Source organism: Ailuropoda melanoleuca, chromosome 2 (assembly GCF_002007445.2).
Source record: "Ailuropoda melanoleuca isolate Jingjing chromosome 2, ASM200744v2, whole genome shotgun sequence".
Classification (NCBI taxonomy): Eukaryota; Metazoa; Chordata; class Mammalia; order Carnivora; family Ursidae; genus Ailuropoda; species Ailuropoda melanoleuca.
The window spans coordinates 95,650,311-95,667,497 of record NC_048219.1 but is presented as its reverse complement, the minus strand read 5'-3'; the positions used below and the strand labels follow the sequence as shown (position 1 = coordinate 95,667,497).

Genomic DNA, 17,187 nt, shown 5'->3' with positions numbered 1-17,187 from the left:
AGCCGCCATGGTGAATATTGGCAGGGAGAACATCTGGAATCCCAAGTTTAATTTATAAAATTGACATCTAATGCATTAGATTAAATATACACCAAAGGCATATTTAGAAGCAGATTTTACCCAGAAGAGAGCAGTAAGAGGATTTGCTAGTAACATAACTAATTGTATTAACATAACTAAAGAAGCAACTTATCAATGAATTATCTGAAGGGCGAGCAGACAAATATTCAGCAAAAATGCATCAGTTCGTTAGCTGGTCTTTAATTTTCAGGAAGGGGATATGGATGAATGGAGTGCAGTCCTCAACTGCATATGGCTCAGAGAGCATTGTGCCTTGTGAGTGAGGTTACGGTTACTTGTCAATAGCAGAGCAGGTGTCTTCTACTAGTAACACTGTATCTGCCAGTGACAGCTATTTATATTCCCAATGAGATATGCCATTCCCCTTCCAAAACTCTGTTCCAACATGCGTAATCCAATGTTGTAAACCAGTCTCACTCACAGTATTGCATGATGGAAAGGTGCAGGTGTGGTAATGCAACAAGTCTATTTTAATTGCAGGCATGTGCTAGCTATTTGTTATGGAGAAAGTTGCACAACCCAGAAGACTCTGTTTACTTATGTATAATCTGGGGCTAAGGAATAACTGTCTTGCAGAGCATAGACATGAAAACCAAAAATAATATATGTGAATATTCTATGTCAGTAAGTAAACATAATGAAGTATCAAAAAGAGAAGCTCTTAATATTCCTCATTTATTCAACAAACAATATCTGAATGTCCTGTACTCTGTGCTATGCCAGTCTTCCTGAAAAGAAATGGTATATGAAATGACTAGGACCTGCTCCTTACTGTGATACATGGAAAAGAAAAGTCTTTTTTCACCCCAGATTCCATGTTCCCTGTATTTGTAATCATGGTGGTGATAAAACCTCATTGAGTGAATGATTCAGTATTAAGAATATGTTATTTTAGTATTCAGCATAGATTGAGAATTTTTTTCATCTTTTTCATCTGCTTGGAAAGTGAAACCCTGTGGATTTGAGTGTTCCCTGTACTTACCTGTTTGAAGCAGCCACCTAGGTTTCTTGTAAATTAGTACAAATCTTCACTTTTCTTCTCTAGAGTGATGCTGCCACATATCAGTTCTTTAGCCCTTCATACCTCAGAAATAGCCAGCAGATCTCTGAAAGCGCTAAGTTAAGGAGAAAGGAGGATGATAGTTGCTTTGATTTTCTCATAATAGAAAATCTGTAATGTAGGTTGTGCAAGGGAAAGACAAAATTTGTTCATTGCTGTAGCTCCAGAAGTTAGGAAAGCACCTGCCTAATGTAGGTACTCAAGGTAAAATAAGTACAATGGAAAAAGGAGTTTCCATCTCAAATATCAGGGCCTGACATAATATACATTTAACTTTGGCTTGCTCATCCCCAAGACTGTGCTCCTGGCTTCCCCATGAGCCTCTCTCTCTCTCCTATGATGAGGCCCTGATATTTACAGAATACCCATATTGTGCTAGTATCCTACCCAATCCTCAAAACAGCCCAGTTGGCTAAGTAAATATTAGCCCCAAATTACCTATAAGGAATATTAGGCTCAAAAAGGATAAACCATGTCTTCAATTTACGCAGCTAGCTATTACGTATGGCCACTATTAAAATGTAGTTATATCTAGGCGCGCCTGGGTGGCACAGCGGTTAAGCGTCTGCCTTCAGCTCAGGGCGTGATCCCGGCGTTATGGGATCGAGCCCCACGTCAGGCTCCTCTGCTATGGGCCTGCTTCTTCCTCTCTCACTCCCCCTGCTTGTGTTCCCTCTCTCGCTGGCTGTCTCTCTCTCTCTGTCAAATAAATAAATAAAATCTTTTTAAAAAAAATGTAGTTATATCTAATCACTTTTTACTATGTTCTTCAGATTATAAACTATATGTCAATTTTAGAAAACCTGAAAAAAATGTAATTATATTTAAGGAAAAGAAAAAAAGGCACCTGAAATCCTACAATTTGTCATCTCTCCTATTAATATTTTTGTATATTTTTCAAATGTTTTTATTAATTATTTCCATGAAATTTTACATATTATACAAAATTCATGTTCTTTCCATGTTTCCACACAGCTTCCAAAATGGAAAGATCTCATATTATCCATGATCATGTGTATCTTCTTAAAAAATTTTATTTAAAATCAATTAATTAACATATAGTGTATTATTAATTTCAGAGGTAAGAGTTTAGTGATTCATCAGTTGTGTATGACACCCTGTGCTCATTACATCAAGTGCCTCCTTAATGCCCATCATCCAGTTACCCCATCCCCCCACCACCTCCCCTCCAGCAACCCTCTGTTTCCTAGAATTAAGAGTCTATTATGGCTTGTTTCCCTCTAGGATTTCCTCTTATTTTATTTTTCCTTCCCTTCCCCTATGTTCATCTGTTTTGTTTCCTAAATTCCATGTATGAGTGAAATCGTATGATAATTGTCTTTCTCTGATTGGCTTGTGTTTATCTTTTAATTTTTTGAATTTTTTTCAAGAAGTTACTCAATAATGGAAGGAAAAAAGGGAGGAAGACATGGATGTGAAGAGGAGGGGAGGGAGGGGGAGAGAGAGGCAGAGAGGGAGGGAGGGAAGAAGGAGGGAGGGAAAGACAGAAAGAGAGAGAAAGGGAGGGAAGGGAGGGGAGACCTCAGAGAGGGAGAGGGAGAGAGGCAGAAGGAGAGGGAGGCAGAGAGTGAGGGAGGGAGAGAGGAAGGGAGGGAGGAAGGGGAGGAGGAGGGAGAGCGAAGGAAGGAGGGAGGAAGAATCTGAGAATCCATGTTAGTGGGCTAAAGGATGGTGCTAGGCCAATGAGGAGGTAGTTTTTCCCTTTCCACATCCCATGGACACCTCAGCGTGCATCTTTTAGCGACAGTTCTCCAGTGTGCATCCCTTATATAATCTGACTTTACAATTCAGCAATTCAGGATAGGAGTGGAGGGGTTCAGCACCATGGCCAGTTGCCAAGGCTGGCCTTTGGATCCACTTTGGCTGTGGTTCTTTTTAAGTGATGCTCTTTGCTGCCTGATTCATTGCCAATTACCCCTACTGTGGCTGACTTGGACAGGTCAGTTCTATGGTGAAATTGACCTAGGTCATTCCCATTTAATTAATTTCTTAGGGAAGAGCAATGATTTTTTTTTTTTCTTAGCAGTACTAATGGGGAAGAGATTTCTTCTTTCAGTCGTTCCTCTTCCCACTTTGTACACATCTCATTCACACGACCTAGGGCCGTCTGCCCTCTGCAGAATTCCAATGGCACTAACCCATACATGCAGGTGGGAGAATCAAAGAGCAGATATTACATGACTGAGAAAGTGTTGTAAGAACTAAGCAAGACATCAATAGTACATGTAGGTCATGCATCCTTGCAAGAGTTCAGTGCCTTTGAACTGAGGCAGAATGTGCAATTGCAATGAGTACAGCTGTAGTAAGGTGAGAATCTAGGAATAGCATAAACACATGCACAGCAATGCCCATGGGGAGGCAAGCATAGGGTGCAGAGGCCAAAGTAGTTGAATGAATAATCAACTCATTGTGATATCATAAGATATTGGTGAAAGATCCGCACATTCTCCGAAAAGTCAAATGGACATTTACATTAGCTCTTTTGAAATCTAGACATTTGAATAAGCCAATGCACACATATTTATAAAATGTTTAATATGTTTCTGAGTTCGTACTGAATACTATGGAAGATATTTTAAGTGTTGCTGTTTTTTGAGAGCCTACACTTGAACACTATACTAGATATATTAAATATGTATTCCATTTAAAATCACATGGCAGTCCTACAAACTATATCCAAACCCATTTTACAGATGAAGGAACTGATGGTTAGTGATGTGCAGTCAGTTCCCCAAGATCTCATAATTCCATTATTGTTGACCTGAGGTTGGAACTCACTCCAGTCCTACCCTAGTGTCCTGACATTAATAATTAAAATGTTCTAAGCCTTTATAAAACAATTGCAGTTTAAATATCATGAAGTCCATGTTCATGGTTAAATTATGACAATGGAGGGATCAGGGTGGGGAGGAGGAGCCCAGAAAGGCTTTATGGATGAACCCTGACTTATCCTGACATTTTATTATAAAAAGTGTAGGAATGCAGGTGTTTCAAAGTGTCAGAAGGTCAAGGTACACCCCATTTTTCATAAATTTTGTCATTACTGTAATAGGAATTTGTTGAACAAGTACATTAAGTCAGGTGCTGAGCTAGCCACAGATGGTTAAAAGTTGTATTTATCAGTCCCTATTTTCAGGGAGTTCTCAACCTAGTAAAATAATTATTTCCATTTACATTTTAATTTTGTAATATTAATTTAAAGTACATGATTATATATGACCAAAACGATATACCATAACTGTATTCAGATAGCATTTTTTTTAAGGTAGTGAAGTCGCAGAAGATGGATACAAATTAGAGGCTGGACTTTAGCAAACACCCTAAATCTGGAGAGTGTTTTATTGAATGAAATTTAGAGATTTCCTAACAGCTAAAGATCTATGTTTCATTGCTTTAGTGATACATAAAGATATGCTCTGGTTTGAGTGTCAAACCCACTAGAATCATGTTGCTTGTAATTAGTTTCTTATTTTTTTTTCAGAAAGTCTCACTTGGGGGCTCCTGGGTGGCACAGCGGTTGAGCGTCTGCCTTTGGCTCGGNACAAATTAGAGGCTGGACTTTAGCAAACACCCTAAATCTGGAGAGTGTTTTATTGAATGAAATTTAGAGATTTCCTAACAGCTAAAGATCTATGTTTCATTGCTTTAGTGATACATAAAGATATGCTCTGGTTTGAGTGTCAAACCCACTAGAATCATGTTGCTTGTAATTAGTTTCTTATTTTTTTTTCAGAAAGTCTCACTTGGGCACACAGGAGAATATCCATTAGCCCTGCATCTTTCCAAGCAAGGGTCTTTACAATACTGGATAACCTATGGAGTTGAAATTTGCCTTCTTATGCTATAGCCTGTGCTTCCCCCTTAGCATTGCCCCATTTTTCTTTTCCACAACTTTCTGCTTTCCATCCATCAAATTCTTTCCTGGGACTCTTCATTCCTGCTAATCTAAGCTACATAACTTCCATGTGTGTATGGTGGGATGCAAATGTTCAGAAGGTAAGAAATGAGGGTGAGTGGGAGTATCATTTTTCCCCAAAAAGGTAGTGTTGAGAATATTAATGTTGGAGTCAGATAGAGCTTGGTTGTCCCCCTAATTCTTTGTGTTCTTGAGTAAGTCATGTGGCTTCTTTGACATAGCACTTTTTGCAGGGTTTTGTTCAGGAAGAATTGAAACAACATATATAAAGTGCTCACTTTATGTGAGAAGCTTATTAATATAAGTGAATACCAATATTGATAATCTGAAAAATTAGAAGTGGAAAGGTCCGTTCTGAAGGTCAGATGTGGGCAGGCATTGGGAACTTCCATACGAGTGCCCACCTATTTCACTGATAGTAAATGAAGCCCTTTCCACAAGTGACTTTTTGCTGAAATACAGTCTTAAACAAGAGTTCCCATTCCCTTTTGTTCAGGCTATCTGAAGTTCGAAGATTGTGAAAGTTAAAGTGACATCCATGTTTGAAGTGTTAAGATAAGACCAAGCAAGAAGATCTAATCAAAGAAGACTTTTGAGTGAGGGGCGCCTGGGTGGCACAGCGGTTAAGCTTCTGCCTTCGGCTCAGGGCGTGATCCCGGCGTTGCGGGATCGAGCCCCACATCAGGCTCCTCCGCTATGAGCCTGCTTCTTCCTCTCCCACTCCCCCTGCTTGTGTTCCCTCTCTCTCTGGCTGTCTCTATTTCTATCGAATAAATAAATAAAATCTTAAAAAAAAAAAAAAAGAAGACTTTTGGGTGAAAACACTGTGATATGTATGCCCTTAGACGGAAGATGTTAGTTTTAAGAGTGAAGAAATTGACATGCTTATCCACAGTGTTTTGGTGGGGGAGAAAAATGAAAAATTAAGTTAGAAATATTTTGGAAACATTTCAAGCTTCCAGTAAAAATTGTTACTTGCTTTAGGGCCTTGAGCAGTATTTACATTGTTTCAATTTAACTATATCTCAAACCACATGAAAACAAGTTTTTATTCAATTAGTAAAATGTTTTTTTTCCATAATGTGTTCCTGACTGAAAAGGTAGCTTCTGCATATTTTTGTCTTTGACCTCTACAGTTGCTCATGGGAAATTTTATCTTGCCTTAAGAAATTGGAAACTAGTTAGAGCTAGTAGTTGAACATCACTTGCCACTGAGGTAAAGCTGGAGATATATATTTCCAATTAAAGAGTTTGATAATCCCTCAAGAATTAAGTGTTTCTTAATTTCTGATAATGAACATTTCTAGTAAGATAGAACATTTCCTAGAACTAACATTCTTCTTTCTTCATAGTAACACCCCTACTGTAGATACAACTCAAGACATACATCTTGATTAATTTCAGAAATTCCGTTTCCCTACTTGTTTAAGCAAACTGATTTTCACTCAGTTTGTTTTAATACAAGATTTCTAGTGTTACCATGGGGTAATTTCACTCACATCTGCCGTTTTTTTTTTTTTTGTTGTTGTTGTTAATTAAAAAGTAACTTGTACTGGAAGGGAGAGTCCATCATTTACACATTTCTCACATCTAGTTTTCAGGGAACCAGCTACGCAGGATAAGGAATTTGTTTTTAATGAAGTTTATTTATTTTTCCCATTATGAAAGATAGTTATGTCCACTATAAATACAGCGAAAGCAAAAAAGAAAGAAGAAAATCAAAGCGTCTGTTAATATTTTAGTAAATGCATTCTTTGGGTTATTCTCACATAGTGCTTACCTGTTTCTTTTCCAAAGATGTGATTTAGTTTTTATATGTACTTTTCTCTCCTGCCTTTATATATTTTAAATCAGGAAAGTGTAAACTATTGAATATCCCTTTTATTAGATGTTACTTTTTAATTTTATCAAAAAATGAAAGTCGCTGCTGAGTATACTTTTGAAATAATATAAGTACTTTATAGATATTATTTAGATGTCTAGGGAATATTCTATCTGCTGATTCTGCCTGTTTATTCAGAATTTTATTCTTTTCTCTCTTTCCAAATGTTTGTACTTTACCTCCAATTTTTAATTATTAGACATTTTGGGGAAAAAATCACCATATTTCAGTTTGTTTTCTTGGAAGAGATTTCCAGAATGCTGGTTACTAGATAAAATGTTATGAACATTTTTTAGTCCCTCAATACTTATCGATTTATGTTTTTTAAAAAAATGGTAGGATTTTATTTTGCATTATTTTGGGGCAATAAAAAAGACTTGGCTAAGTAAGTCAGTAATGTAAAGAAGGAACAATATTAATTCATTTTTGAGGGAAGGTCAACAAATTTCCATAAATATTCATGAAAATTTCATAACCTATTTTGCATGAGAAGATAAGTGTGTTAATTAAGGCTCATGTTTTCATTAGACGCAGTAAGAGGGAAGTAGCTTCCTTTTATGTAAGAAGATACACACTTTTATTCCTCTGAATCTTAGAATTAACAGTGGGATTATTGGGTGGAATAGCAAACTTGCCGAGGCAAGATTAAACTGTGGGAGAGGAAGGTCGACTTTAGCCTTGATGAGGATGTGGATGGGGTTATGAAAGCTGCCTCTGCGTCCTCCTGCCCAAATGTTCTGAGGCATGAAGAGTATGGTGATAATGGTGGCAGTGAATGGAAGTAGAATATGGGGGCAGCAGTCAACTTGGAAATTGAGAGCTTGAAGTTTCAGGATTTAAAGATACCAGTATGCATGTGTGCAGAACCGATCTGATCAATGTAACAAATCAGCTCATCCAATTCAGTAGTTTCTTTTTTTTTTTTTTTAAAGATTTTTTTTTATTTATTTATTTGACAGAGATAGAGACAGCCAGCGAGAGAGGGAACACAAGCAGGGGGAGTGGGAGAGGAAGAAGCAGGCTCATAGCGGAGGAGCCTGATGTGGGGCGATCCCATAACGCCGGGATCACGCCCTGAGCCGAAGGCAGACGCTTAACCGCTGTGCCACCCAGGCGCCCCCAATTTAGTAGTTTCTCATTACATTTGAAAGTTATACACCCGGTTAACTTAAAGAAATCACCCAAGGATTTAAAAACAATGAACTTGGGACATGTAGTTAGCCATTTAAAGAGAAAAAATAAGGGAAGAACTCTACCTTGTGTCATATACCAGAATAAAATCCAAATGAAATGAAGTGGAAGAAAATGGGAGAAATCTTTAATGATCTCAGAAAGGGAGAGCATGTTGAACTATAATATAAATGCATAAAATAAGTCATAAAAGAAAATGATATCTTTTTCAGTAAAAGAAGGTCTGAGTGATAAAAAATTAGAAAAAAAAACAAAGAAAAAAGGCAAAAGCAAAAGACAACAGCAAAAAGATATTGGCACAATTCATGTTACAGAAAATGGACTACATAGAAATCGATAAGAAAATGACAGAAAAAATAGGCAAGAAATATGAGGAGATAAATCATAAAAAAGGAGATAAAAATGAAAAGATTTTCAAACTCATTCACTTTAAGAGAAATGTATATTAAAAAAACCTAAGAAATATACTGTTTTTGCCTATCACACAGGCAGAATTCCAAAAGCTTGAACGTATTTTCTTGACAAGCCTGTGGAGAAAAATCACTTCATAAATTGCTCGTAGGAGTTTGAATAGGCACAACTTCTGTAGAGGACAATTTGGCAGCGCCTGGCAAAATTGCAAATGTGAAAACTTTTGACCATTCGTTCCTTACCTAAGAACGCATGCTGCCGAAAGCCTTGCACACATCCAAAATGATGGCTACACACAAGGTATTTCAGCAGTATTAGGTATCAACGATAGATAGAATACCTAAGTATTTATCCATAGAAAACTGGCTAATATGACATAATCATTCAATAAATACTATACAGCTGCCAAAAAGAATGAGACATTTTATATACTGATGTAAGAAAATTCCCGAGATAGATTAAGTGAGAATGAAAAGGTGCATAAAAATGTGCATTGCATTTCACCATTAGGGTAAAAAATTAAATGAGGAGAAATAAAGAATACATATCTTTGCATATAGATAGTCTTGCATATATTGCCATATATATGCATATATACAAGGCATATGTATTTTGCATTTATAAATTGCATATATAAAAAGTATATATGCACATATAAAGTATATATATACAAATACATATATATACACACACACACACGGCTTGCATATACCTAATTTTTTTTTCTGTAAGGAGAAACAGGCCATTAATAACAGTGATTACCTATAGTGGATGTATGGAAGATTAGCATATGGAGGCAGGGATGGGAGGAAGATTCATTGCTATATGCAAAAAGTTAAATAAAAAATATAGTCACTTTGACCACTTATAATTAAATTCATCTTTTGAAGCTGGAATAATAGCATAGAAAATATTTAAATATTTGGTTTTAATCATTATCATTGGCTCTCTGAAACTACTCAGTATATCACTAAAACTCACCAAAAACAACACATAGAATAAATAAGTAGGGAGAAAGGATGTGATTCCTTTTCCTTTTTTTCTTCTTTCTGACTTATTGTTAAGAAATAATTGTTAAATGTCTTTTTCCCTTTTAAGAAGAAAATTGAGGCACACATCAATGTGAACACTCTAATACTAATTTCACTTGGCTTATTACCTAGAACTGACTGTTTGTAAGACACAGTAAGTTTCCTTCAATAGTTCATTAGCTCTTGGACAAATTTTATTTTATAAGTAAAGGGTGTGTGTGTGTGTGTGTTGTATGAAGAGAAAGGGAGAGAAAGAGAGAGGGAGGTATTCTTCTCTTGTGTGTGTCTCATGACTGGTACCACTTTCCACTGACCTCAAGGAAAAAAAAAACAAAACCCTAGAGGTCATCTTTAGGGGAGTCTCCCTTTATCACCTGCCCTCCAATAGCCAAGTGACAATATCCAAGAAAGGCCACCACCTTATTATCATTTGGAAATCCATCCTTCCTGCCCTCTCTTTACCTAAGGCCCTGGGGCTCCCGACTAGACTGTTGTCAGTCTTACTGCCAGCCTTGCCTTCTAATCAAATTCTCATACAGCTGCCAAAATAATCGTTCTTACATAAGAGGAAGTAAACAACAAAAAAAGTTAAAGACTGTCTCCTCTCATCCTCGGTGTGATTTGGGTTCTTAATACATTTCTTAAATGTTAATTTGAGTTAGTAATCTCTGATTTACTAATTCACCAGACAGACGCCCATTCCTTAAAGTTAAATAAAATGTATAGTTGCCTCGCACACTAGTGCACTAGTCCTGGATGATATAAGCCAGACTGGTATGACCATGGTACTGCTGCATGGACTCCCGCACCATGTTTCCTTGTACCCCCAAGTCTTGGCACATGCCTCACCTGGCTCTGTGGTGGTACTCCTTCTTCTAGCCAAATCTCAGACCTGTCACTGCCCTGTGGGAGCTTCGCAGCTCCCTACCTTGCATTTGTTTGGCTCCTGGCTCTAAACACTATATGCCACAAGCACACTTTCTACCAGTTTACTTATTGAGAGACTCCATTAAGACTTTAAGGGAGGGGAGTGTTCCTTTTAACTCTATATCTCCTTTATATATGACCTGCCACTGTGGCAGGCAGTGGTAGATATCAGTACCTTTTTATGGAAGGAAAGAAGGAAGAAAGACATGGAAGAAGGGAAGGGATGGAGAGAGGGAAGGGGGAAGAAGAAAGAAAAAAGAAGAAATAACTTTTAATCATTAGCATAATTTGACCAATTGTGAGAACTTAAAAGTTGAAGAAATAATGAACAAATTATGAAATAAAGTCAGTGATGAATGCACCATTTATTATTTTTCAATTACAATGAATTTGATGCCCACCACCACCCCCATATGAAGCAACCAAGTGTTGTTCAGTGCAGGAAGCAGAGCCTTAGGGCCATAATGGAGGTGGGAGTGAGCAGCCTATGGGGGAAATGGCAGCTCCTGCCCCCTTAATGCCACGCTGTTAAGCAGACTCTTGCAGCTGTTCTGGTAAAGCACATCTTAGGAGAGAAGAGGGAGACATTTAGCTTTCAGTTTCTAAGGGGACCAAACAATAAAACATTCAAAAATTTGAAGTTTATAAATTAATTGCATTTAACTGTTCATTTAGCTAAAGTCTGAGCTATTCTGAAGTGGGGGAGATGCTATAATCTTTTTTGACAAAATGGTACTGGCAGGAACTTCTGTAAAATTGGAGGAGGGCCAGAGGGGAGGGAGAACTAGCCTGACTTGATAGAAAAATGTACCTCTCTATCTGAATCTTTTGCAGCCTCCTAAGGGGTGTCTCCCAAGCTGAGTTTAGACTGAATCAATGCATATGGCCTATGCCACAGGCAGAGTAAAAACGATCGAGTGGACCTGGATTTGAATGGTAGCTGCACCCCATGCGTGCTTAAACTCACCGATTCTCAGATTCCTTATTCATGATAATAATTTTCCCTTGGAGGACTAAAAATGGAGGGTATAAACTTCCTACTTAAGTGCTGTTCATATAGTAGGCACTTGAACATGGCAGCTAAAATGATTATTTCTTCACCTTTGCCTCTGCCTTCAGACATACCTACTCGGTGCCTGCTGTCTTCCCTTTACTGATCGAGAATTCACTTTTCCTCCAAAGCATAATTCAGGATTCATTTTCTCCATTCAAGAGCCATTCAAACACAAAGAATGTGTATTATTTCTAAACGTGATACTCCATTTTCAATATTATTGATGACCATAAGGATATGGTGCCTTTTATTACTTAATTGTTCATGTTTTGAAAACATGTCCTTTCAATCCAGAAGGGGATGTGTATATCAGCTGACCTAGAATTTGGTTCTGGAATCTGTGGGCAAAGCATGTTATTCCTTTACAAACCCAACAGGTTCTGGTCCTGGAGAGAGAAAGTCATTCTTTACCTTTAGGATGGAGGGAACTGGCCTTGCTTGCAGAATATTCTAGTATGCAAGGCTGCCCTTGGGCATGGATGCCATCCAGTCTTCCTCTCCCCTTCACAGATGACAGCAAACCTCGGCTCAGCAGCAGCCCACCTTCGGCCACCCTGGGCAGTCTGCTGGATGACCAGCACTGGCACTCGGTCCTCATTGAGCGGGTCGGCAAGCAGGTGAACTTCTCTGTGGACAAGCACACACAGCACTTCCGCACCAAGGGTGAGGCAGATGCCTTAGACATCGACTATGAGGTGAGTTGACTCTCCCTGCAGGTCCCCAGGCCCCTTGCTCAGCATTAGTTAAAAAATCAGCAAAAAAAAGAGCAATCGAGAGAAGGTGGGGGGCCCTAATAAGTCTTACCCCGGGCCCATCTCTTCTATCTAAGCCCTTGGAAGAGTCCAACGGGGGCATCTGAGCAGTGTTTGTTGGGGGAAGTGCCTTGGAAACAGTGGGACATCAGCAAATTGTGTGCATTTTAAAATAAGAAAATCTCCTTTTTCACTTAAAATTTTTTTTTAAATTAAAGATTTTTTAAAAAAATTGCCTGTAGCCTTCCTGAATCACTGTGTAGTCTTGTAGTTACACTCAGTTGTTCTTTTTTCAAAAATCAATTTCGATTGGCTGGGAAAATACAGAAATTATACTAATATAATATTATATGTCAAGTATACCTGAAGAAAAAAAGAGAGAGAAACAAAACCCAAAGGTTTTGTCAGTCTTACTGCCAGCCTTGCCTTCTAATGTGGTTTTAGAACCACACTGTAGGCACTTATGTTTAACCTTCATTCCTATGCAAACTTGCAAATGACTGTGGACAGTCATATACCAGACTTTTTTCTAGGCAATAAATATACAGAGGTGGCTGAGACAGGGTCCCTGTGTTGGAGAAACTTACAGAACTTTTTGGAGGATTGTGGCATGGCCAGTTTTATGTTTAGACTAGTAATTCTGAGTGTCTGTTTCAGGAGTCAGCCCAATTAGCATCCCTTGGGGATTTGTTAAAAATGAAAATACTTAGGTCCCACCCAGACCTGCTGAATCAGAAACTCTGGGAGAAGAGCTCAAAATTTTGTTTTAGAAATCCTCCAGGGGACACCCTACCGTTTGAAAAGTACTATTTTAAAGTAGTTACTCTGTAGCTTAGACTAGTGGGAAGGTGGAGGCAGGGGATTGCCGGACAGATGGTGGGAAGCTCTGTTAGGTGACAATTCCAGTCACCAGTGGGCTACATACTAGAACAGTGGGGGTTGAGATGAATAATTGAAAAATTAGGGTCTGGCATACTTTTTATCAATCACCATCATGAGCTATAGGAAAGATTTCCTCTTTTGATCCTAACTTTAGTTTAGCATACTGTTGATAAGATATGCCACATATTAACTTCAAAAAAGAATTTGTCACTCTGACTCAGAAAGATACCAGGTAGATTTTTTTTTTTGATTTGCTGATAACTGGAAATCTATGAATATCAATCATCTTTCTTTGTCAAGTTTAAGTGATTTAAGGTGACTGAAAGTGATTTAAGTAATTGAAAAAAGAAAAAATAAAGAATACACATGATATTAAAAGAGATGTCTTTTATGAACTTGAGGACAACAGAAAACATAAAATCGTCTGTAACTCTACCCGCCTCGGAGATGGTTCTAAAATTCTCCCAATTGCCTGATAATTTCAAGCCTATGTATACCTATCTCTTCTGTGTAGAGAATGTTTATGGGATCACAGCTGAGTGGCATTAAAGTGAATGTCAGCATTTGAGGGAAATGAAATCCAGTGACGTCACTCAGTTTATGAAATTGGAACAGATTTCTTCAGGAAATGCCTGAATTTCATGTTGCCTTATAAAAAGTAACTACTGAGAAAGAAACATCTCAGAGAATTCCTTTGAAGTAATCTGTTTCAGAGAATTCAAGCCTCTGCCAGAGTGCCCAGCCAGCTTGCCCCAATGACCATATAAGGAGACAGATTAACTCTAATGGTGACATTAGAAATTGACTGTACTAGAACATGAGAATTCTGTGTTGGGAGAAGTTTCTGGAACTGGAGCTCTCCAGTCTTTGTAGATTCACCTTAAAGACTGTATGTAAAAGAAAGAGCAGTAGAATAGAAGTCTTGTGTTCTAATTGCCACTTTATCACTAACTAGTTGTAGAAATCCGGGAAATGAAAACTCTTAACTTCATTTACCCAGGAGCAGTAATAGCACCCCATTGGCAGGAATAAAGAGAAATAAAATATCTAAGTCTAGAGATTATTTAGTAACAATGTTGTCTGTTAATGAGAATCTAGGTTATTGATTTGATTTCTGCCATGGGACCGTATGAGCCCATGTGTGCCCTGGATACCACCAGCTAGCAGGATAACTAAAATCAGGTCCTTGGGCTCCTATGACCCATTGTCAGAGCACTGCTGCTCTAAAGCTATGCCTTTCAAATTTTATACCAAGTTTCATTATATTATGAAAATATAAGATCCTCTTAAAATTTCAGCATTATGAGCTAATAATTGGCAAGAAAATTTGGTAGCTTTCATCCCTCCATCATAGACTTAAGGATATCAATGAATGACATCATGACTTTCTATGAGACCCCCTGAGGACTTTTGTTACACTAAGATATATTAAGTTGTTTGTTTCTCTTCCCACCTAGGGCTGGGAATCTTCTGTCAATAAATAAATAAATAAATAAATAAATAAATAAATAAATAAATAAAAAAAAGAAGCAGAAAGAATGTAGTTCCTTTGCTCCTCTTTGGAATGTCATCTTAGTTCACATCACTCAGCCTATATGATTTTCTCCAAACGCATGTGAGAAAGACTGTAGCAATTCACTTCACTTCTGGTCTAGAGCAGAAGGATTTTAGAAAAGAGATATTTTTAGAATCTTAGTTAAGGGCCGATTTCTCTGAGATTCAGATAATCCATTAATTCTTTTCCTATCAGAAGTGCTCAATGATCCTGTTTACATAGCTATTTTACAAGCACCAGAACTATTAAAAACATTTTTTAAAATACATGATTTTACATATTACCACATCATAAATACTGAAAAGGCATTTTACAAAATAAAAAAATATATATTTTAATAAGAATATTTATTTTAAAAAACTAGATTAGACTAATCCCTATAAGCATTTAAAAAGCATATGTATACATATATCTTCAAATGTAAGTTCTATCAAAACTTTAAAGAAAATATGAGATAGTACTTTTTAATCAAGGATTGTGGGAGGTTCTTCCAAGTCTGACATAAATTTCAGAAACCTGGAAATAAAATATATGAAAAACATCCATATAAAATAAAAAAAAAATTTCCACATAACCTTCCATAAAAATACATATATAGTGATATCACTACCCCAATAACTTAGAAAAGTACTTCAAAATTTAATTAATAAGTAAAAATCTCCTACAAATAATTCTTAATAGATAACAGAGAAATAAAGAAAATGAATATGTAAAACATACAAATTGCTCTCAAATATATGAAAAGATGTTCGACTGCACTCATTAAGAAAAGGAATGCTACAGTGATATTTTTCACTTAGATTGCAAAGACTCAAAATGTTATAATGTCGATAAGGGTATGGAGAGAACAGAGCTATTGCATCCATTGTTAGTGGGATGGTAATTAATATTATATCAAAAAGGGCAATGTCTTCAAAATTGTAAACACATGGCCTTCAATCCAACAGTTCTGTTTCTAGCTGTTTACCCTACAGTCATAAGTAAATATGTGCAATGGGACATATGTTAGGAATAATAAAAGATTGGAAATTCCCCAAAAGTCCTTCAAAAGGGGGTTAATTAAAAATTATGCTAAGCTCCGTAGGGAAAGAGCTCTGCCAGTGTGCCCTGGTGACCTCACACTATCTATGTGGTCCACACAACCAAAGCTTTGCACAACAGCTGATCTGAGTCTTGGCAGGATGCCTTATGATCTTCCTGAAACACCAGAGGTTGGAAGCCTGCAATTAGCAGCTTCAAGGCTGTTTCCCATTCACGGCACCTGCCCCATGGGAGGGTGTCATGACGCAGTTTCTTGTTGCCTCCTAGGTTCTGATAAGGCACGAGGTATTCTGCCCTGTGCTCTCAGAATAGAGCTGTGTCATCAAGAGTTGCATAGCTGAAAGACACTTCTCGTAGAACTCAGACATAATTAAAGGACTGGCCATACATAATACAACTGCTTACTTAGTGACTGAAATAACTAGAATAAGATCTATAGCAACAAGGAACCCACCAGCTTATATTGTGGTTATCTGATACCCGCCCCCCCCTTCTTAGCATCATTTTTTGGTGTGTGGGACAGGTGGACAGCAGTGTTTGACTACTCTTGCCTTGGTTGACTCTGTAAGTCACAAACCATCTGAATCTACAAGTGGTTCCTTTGCCTTTGCAGGGGGATCATTCAGGTCTTGCTTTGGGCTCACCTTATTTGGTGTGTGTGCTTGACAAAGCCATATAGAAGTATTATGCAGCCATTAGAAAGAACGAGGCAGCCCTATATATCCTAACGTAGAACCATTTGTAATATAAATTGTTAAAGGAAATGAAAAACCATGTGCACTGCAGTATAAGAATATCTGTGTTTAAGATTAGAAAGAAAACATGGACTTGACAGCAGACAGCATGTAGACAGAAATCCCTGGAAGTGACTACAGGGACGGACAAGGCAGGTAATAAGAGGATGGGTTCAATAAGAGGGAAGCCTTATTTTTCACTAGCAACTTTTTAAAAATATTTTGAATTTTGTTCTACATGTAGAAGTATTTTAAGGAGAAATTGAGGCAATAGAAAGAATATATGACTTAAAAGATATTTCTTTTATTTTCTGCTAAAATTACAACCTCTAATTTATGTTTATTCATAGTTCTTTTCCAAAAACACTTATCACTTCAGAATCTTATTGAATTTACTTATTTTTAATTGTCTATCTCTTCATCCCCACCCCAATCATAGAATTCAAGCTCATTGTAAGGGTTGATGTTTTCTTTTTTACTTTAATTTCTTTTTATGGATGTGTCTAGTACATAATGTGCAGTCCATAATTATGTGTTAAGTAAATGAAGGAAGTTTATTTCTGTAATTATAAAAGGTTAGCAGTTGATGGCCAACTTTGGTGTCCATCAGAAGTTATATATATATATATATATATATATATATATATAA

At 37.3% G+C, this 17,187-nt stretch overlaps 1 protein-coding gene across 1 annotated transcript in view; it reads left to right on the top strand.

Moving 5' to 3' along the window:
• The window catches only part of CNTNAP5 (contactin associated protein family member 5), an 820,239-nt gene that overhangs the window by 370,129 nt on the left and 432,923 nt on the right, over positions 1–17,187 (top strand). The window contains exon 6 of the mRNA XM_034654380.1: positions 12,085–12,269. Coding sequence (XP_034510271.1) covers positions 12,085–12,269 — 185 coding nt within the window. The remainder of the gene's footprint in view (positions 1–12,084; positions 12,270–17,187) is intronic.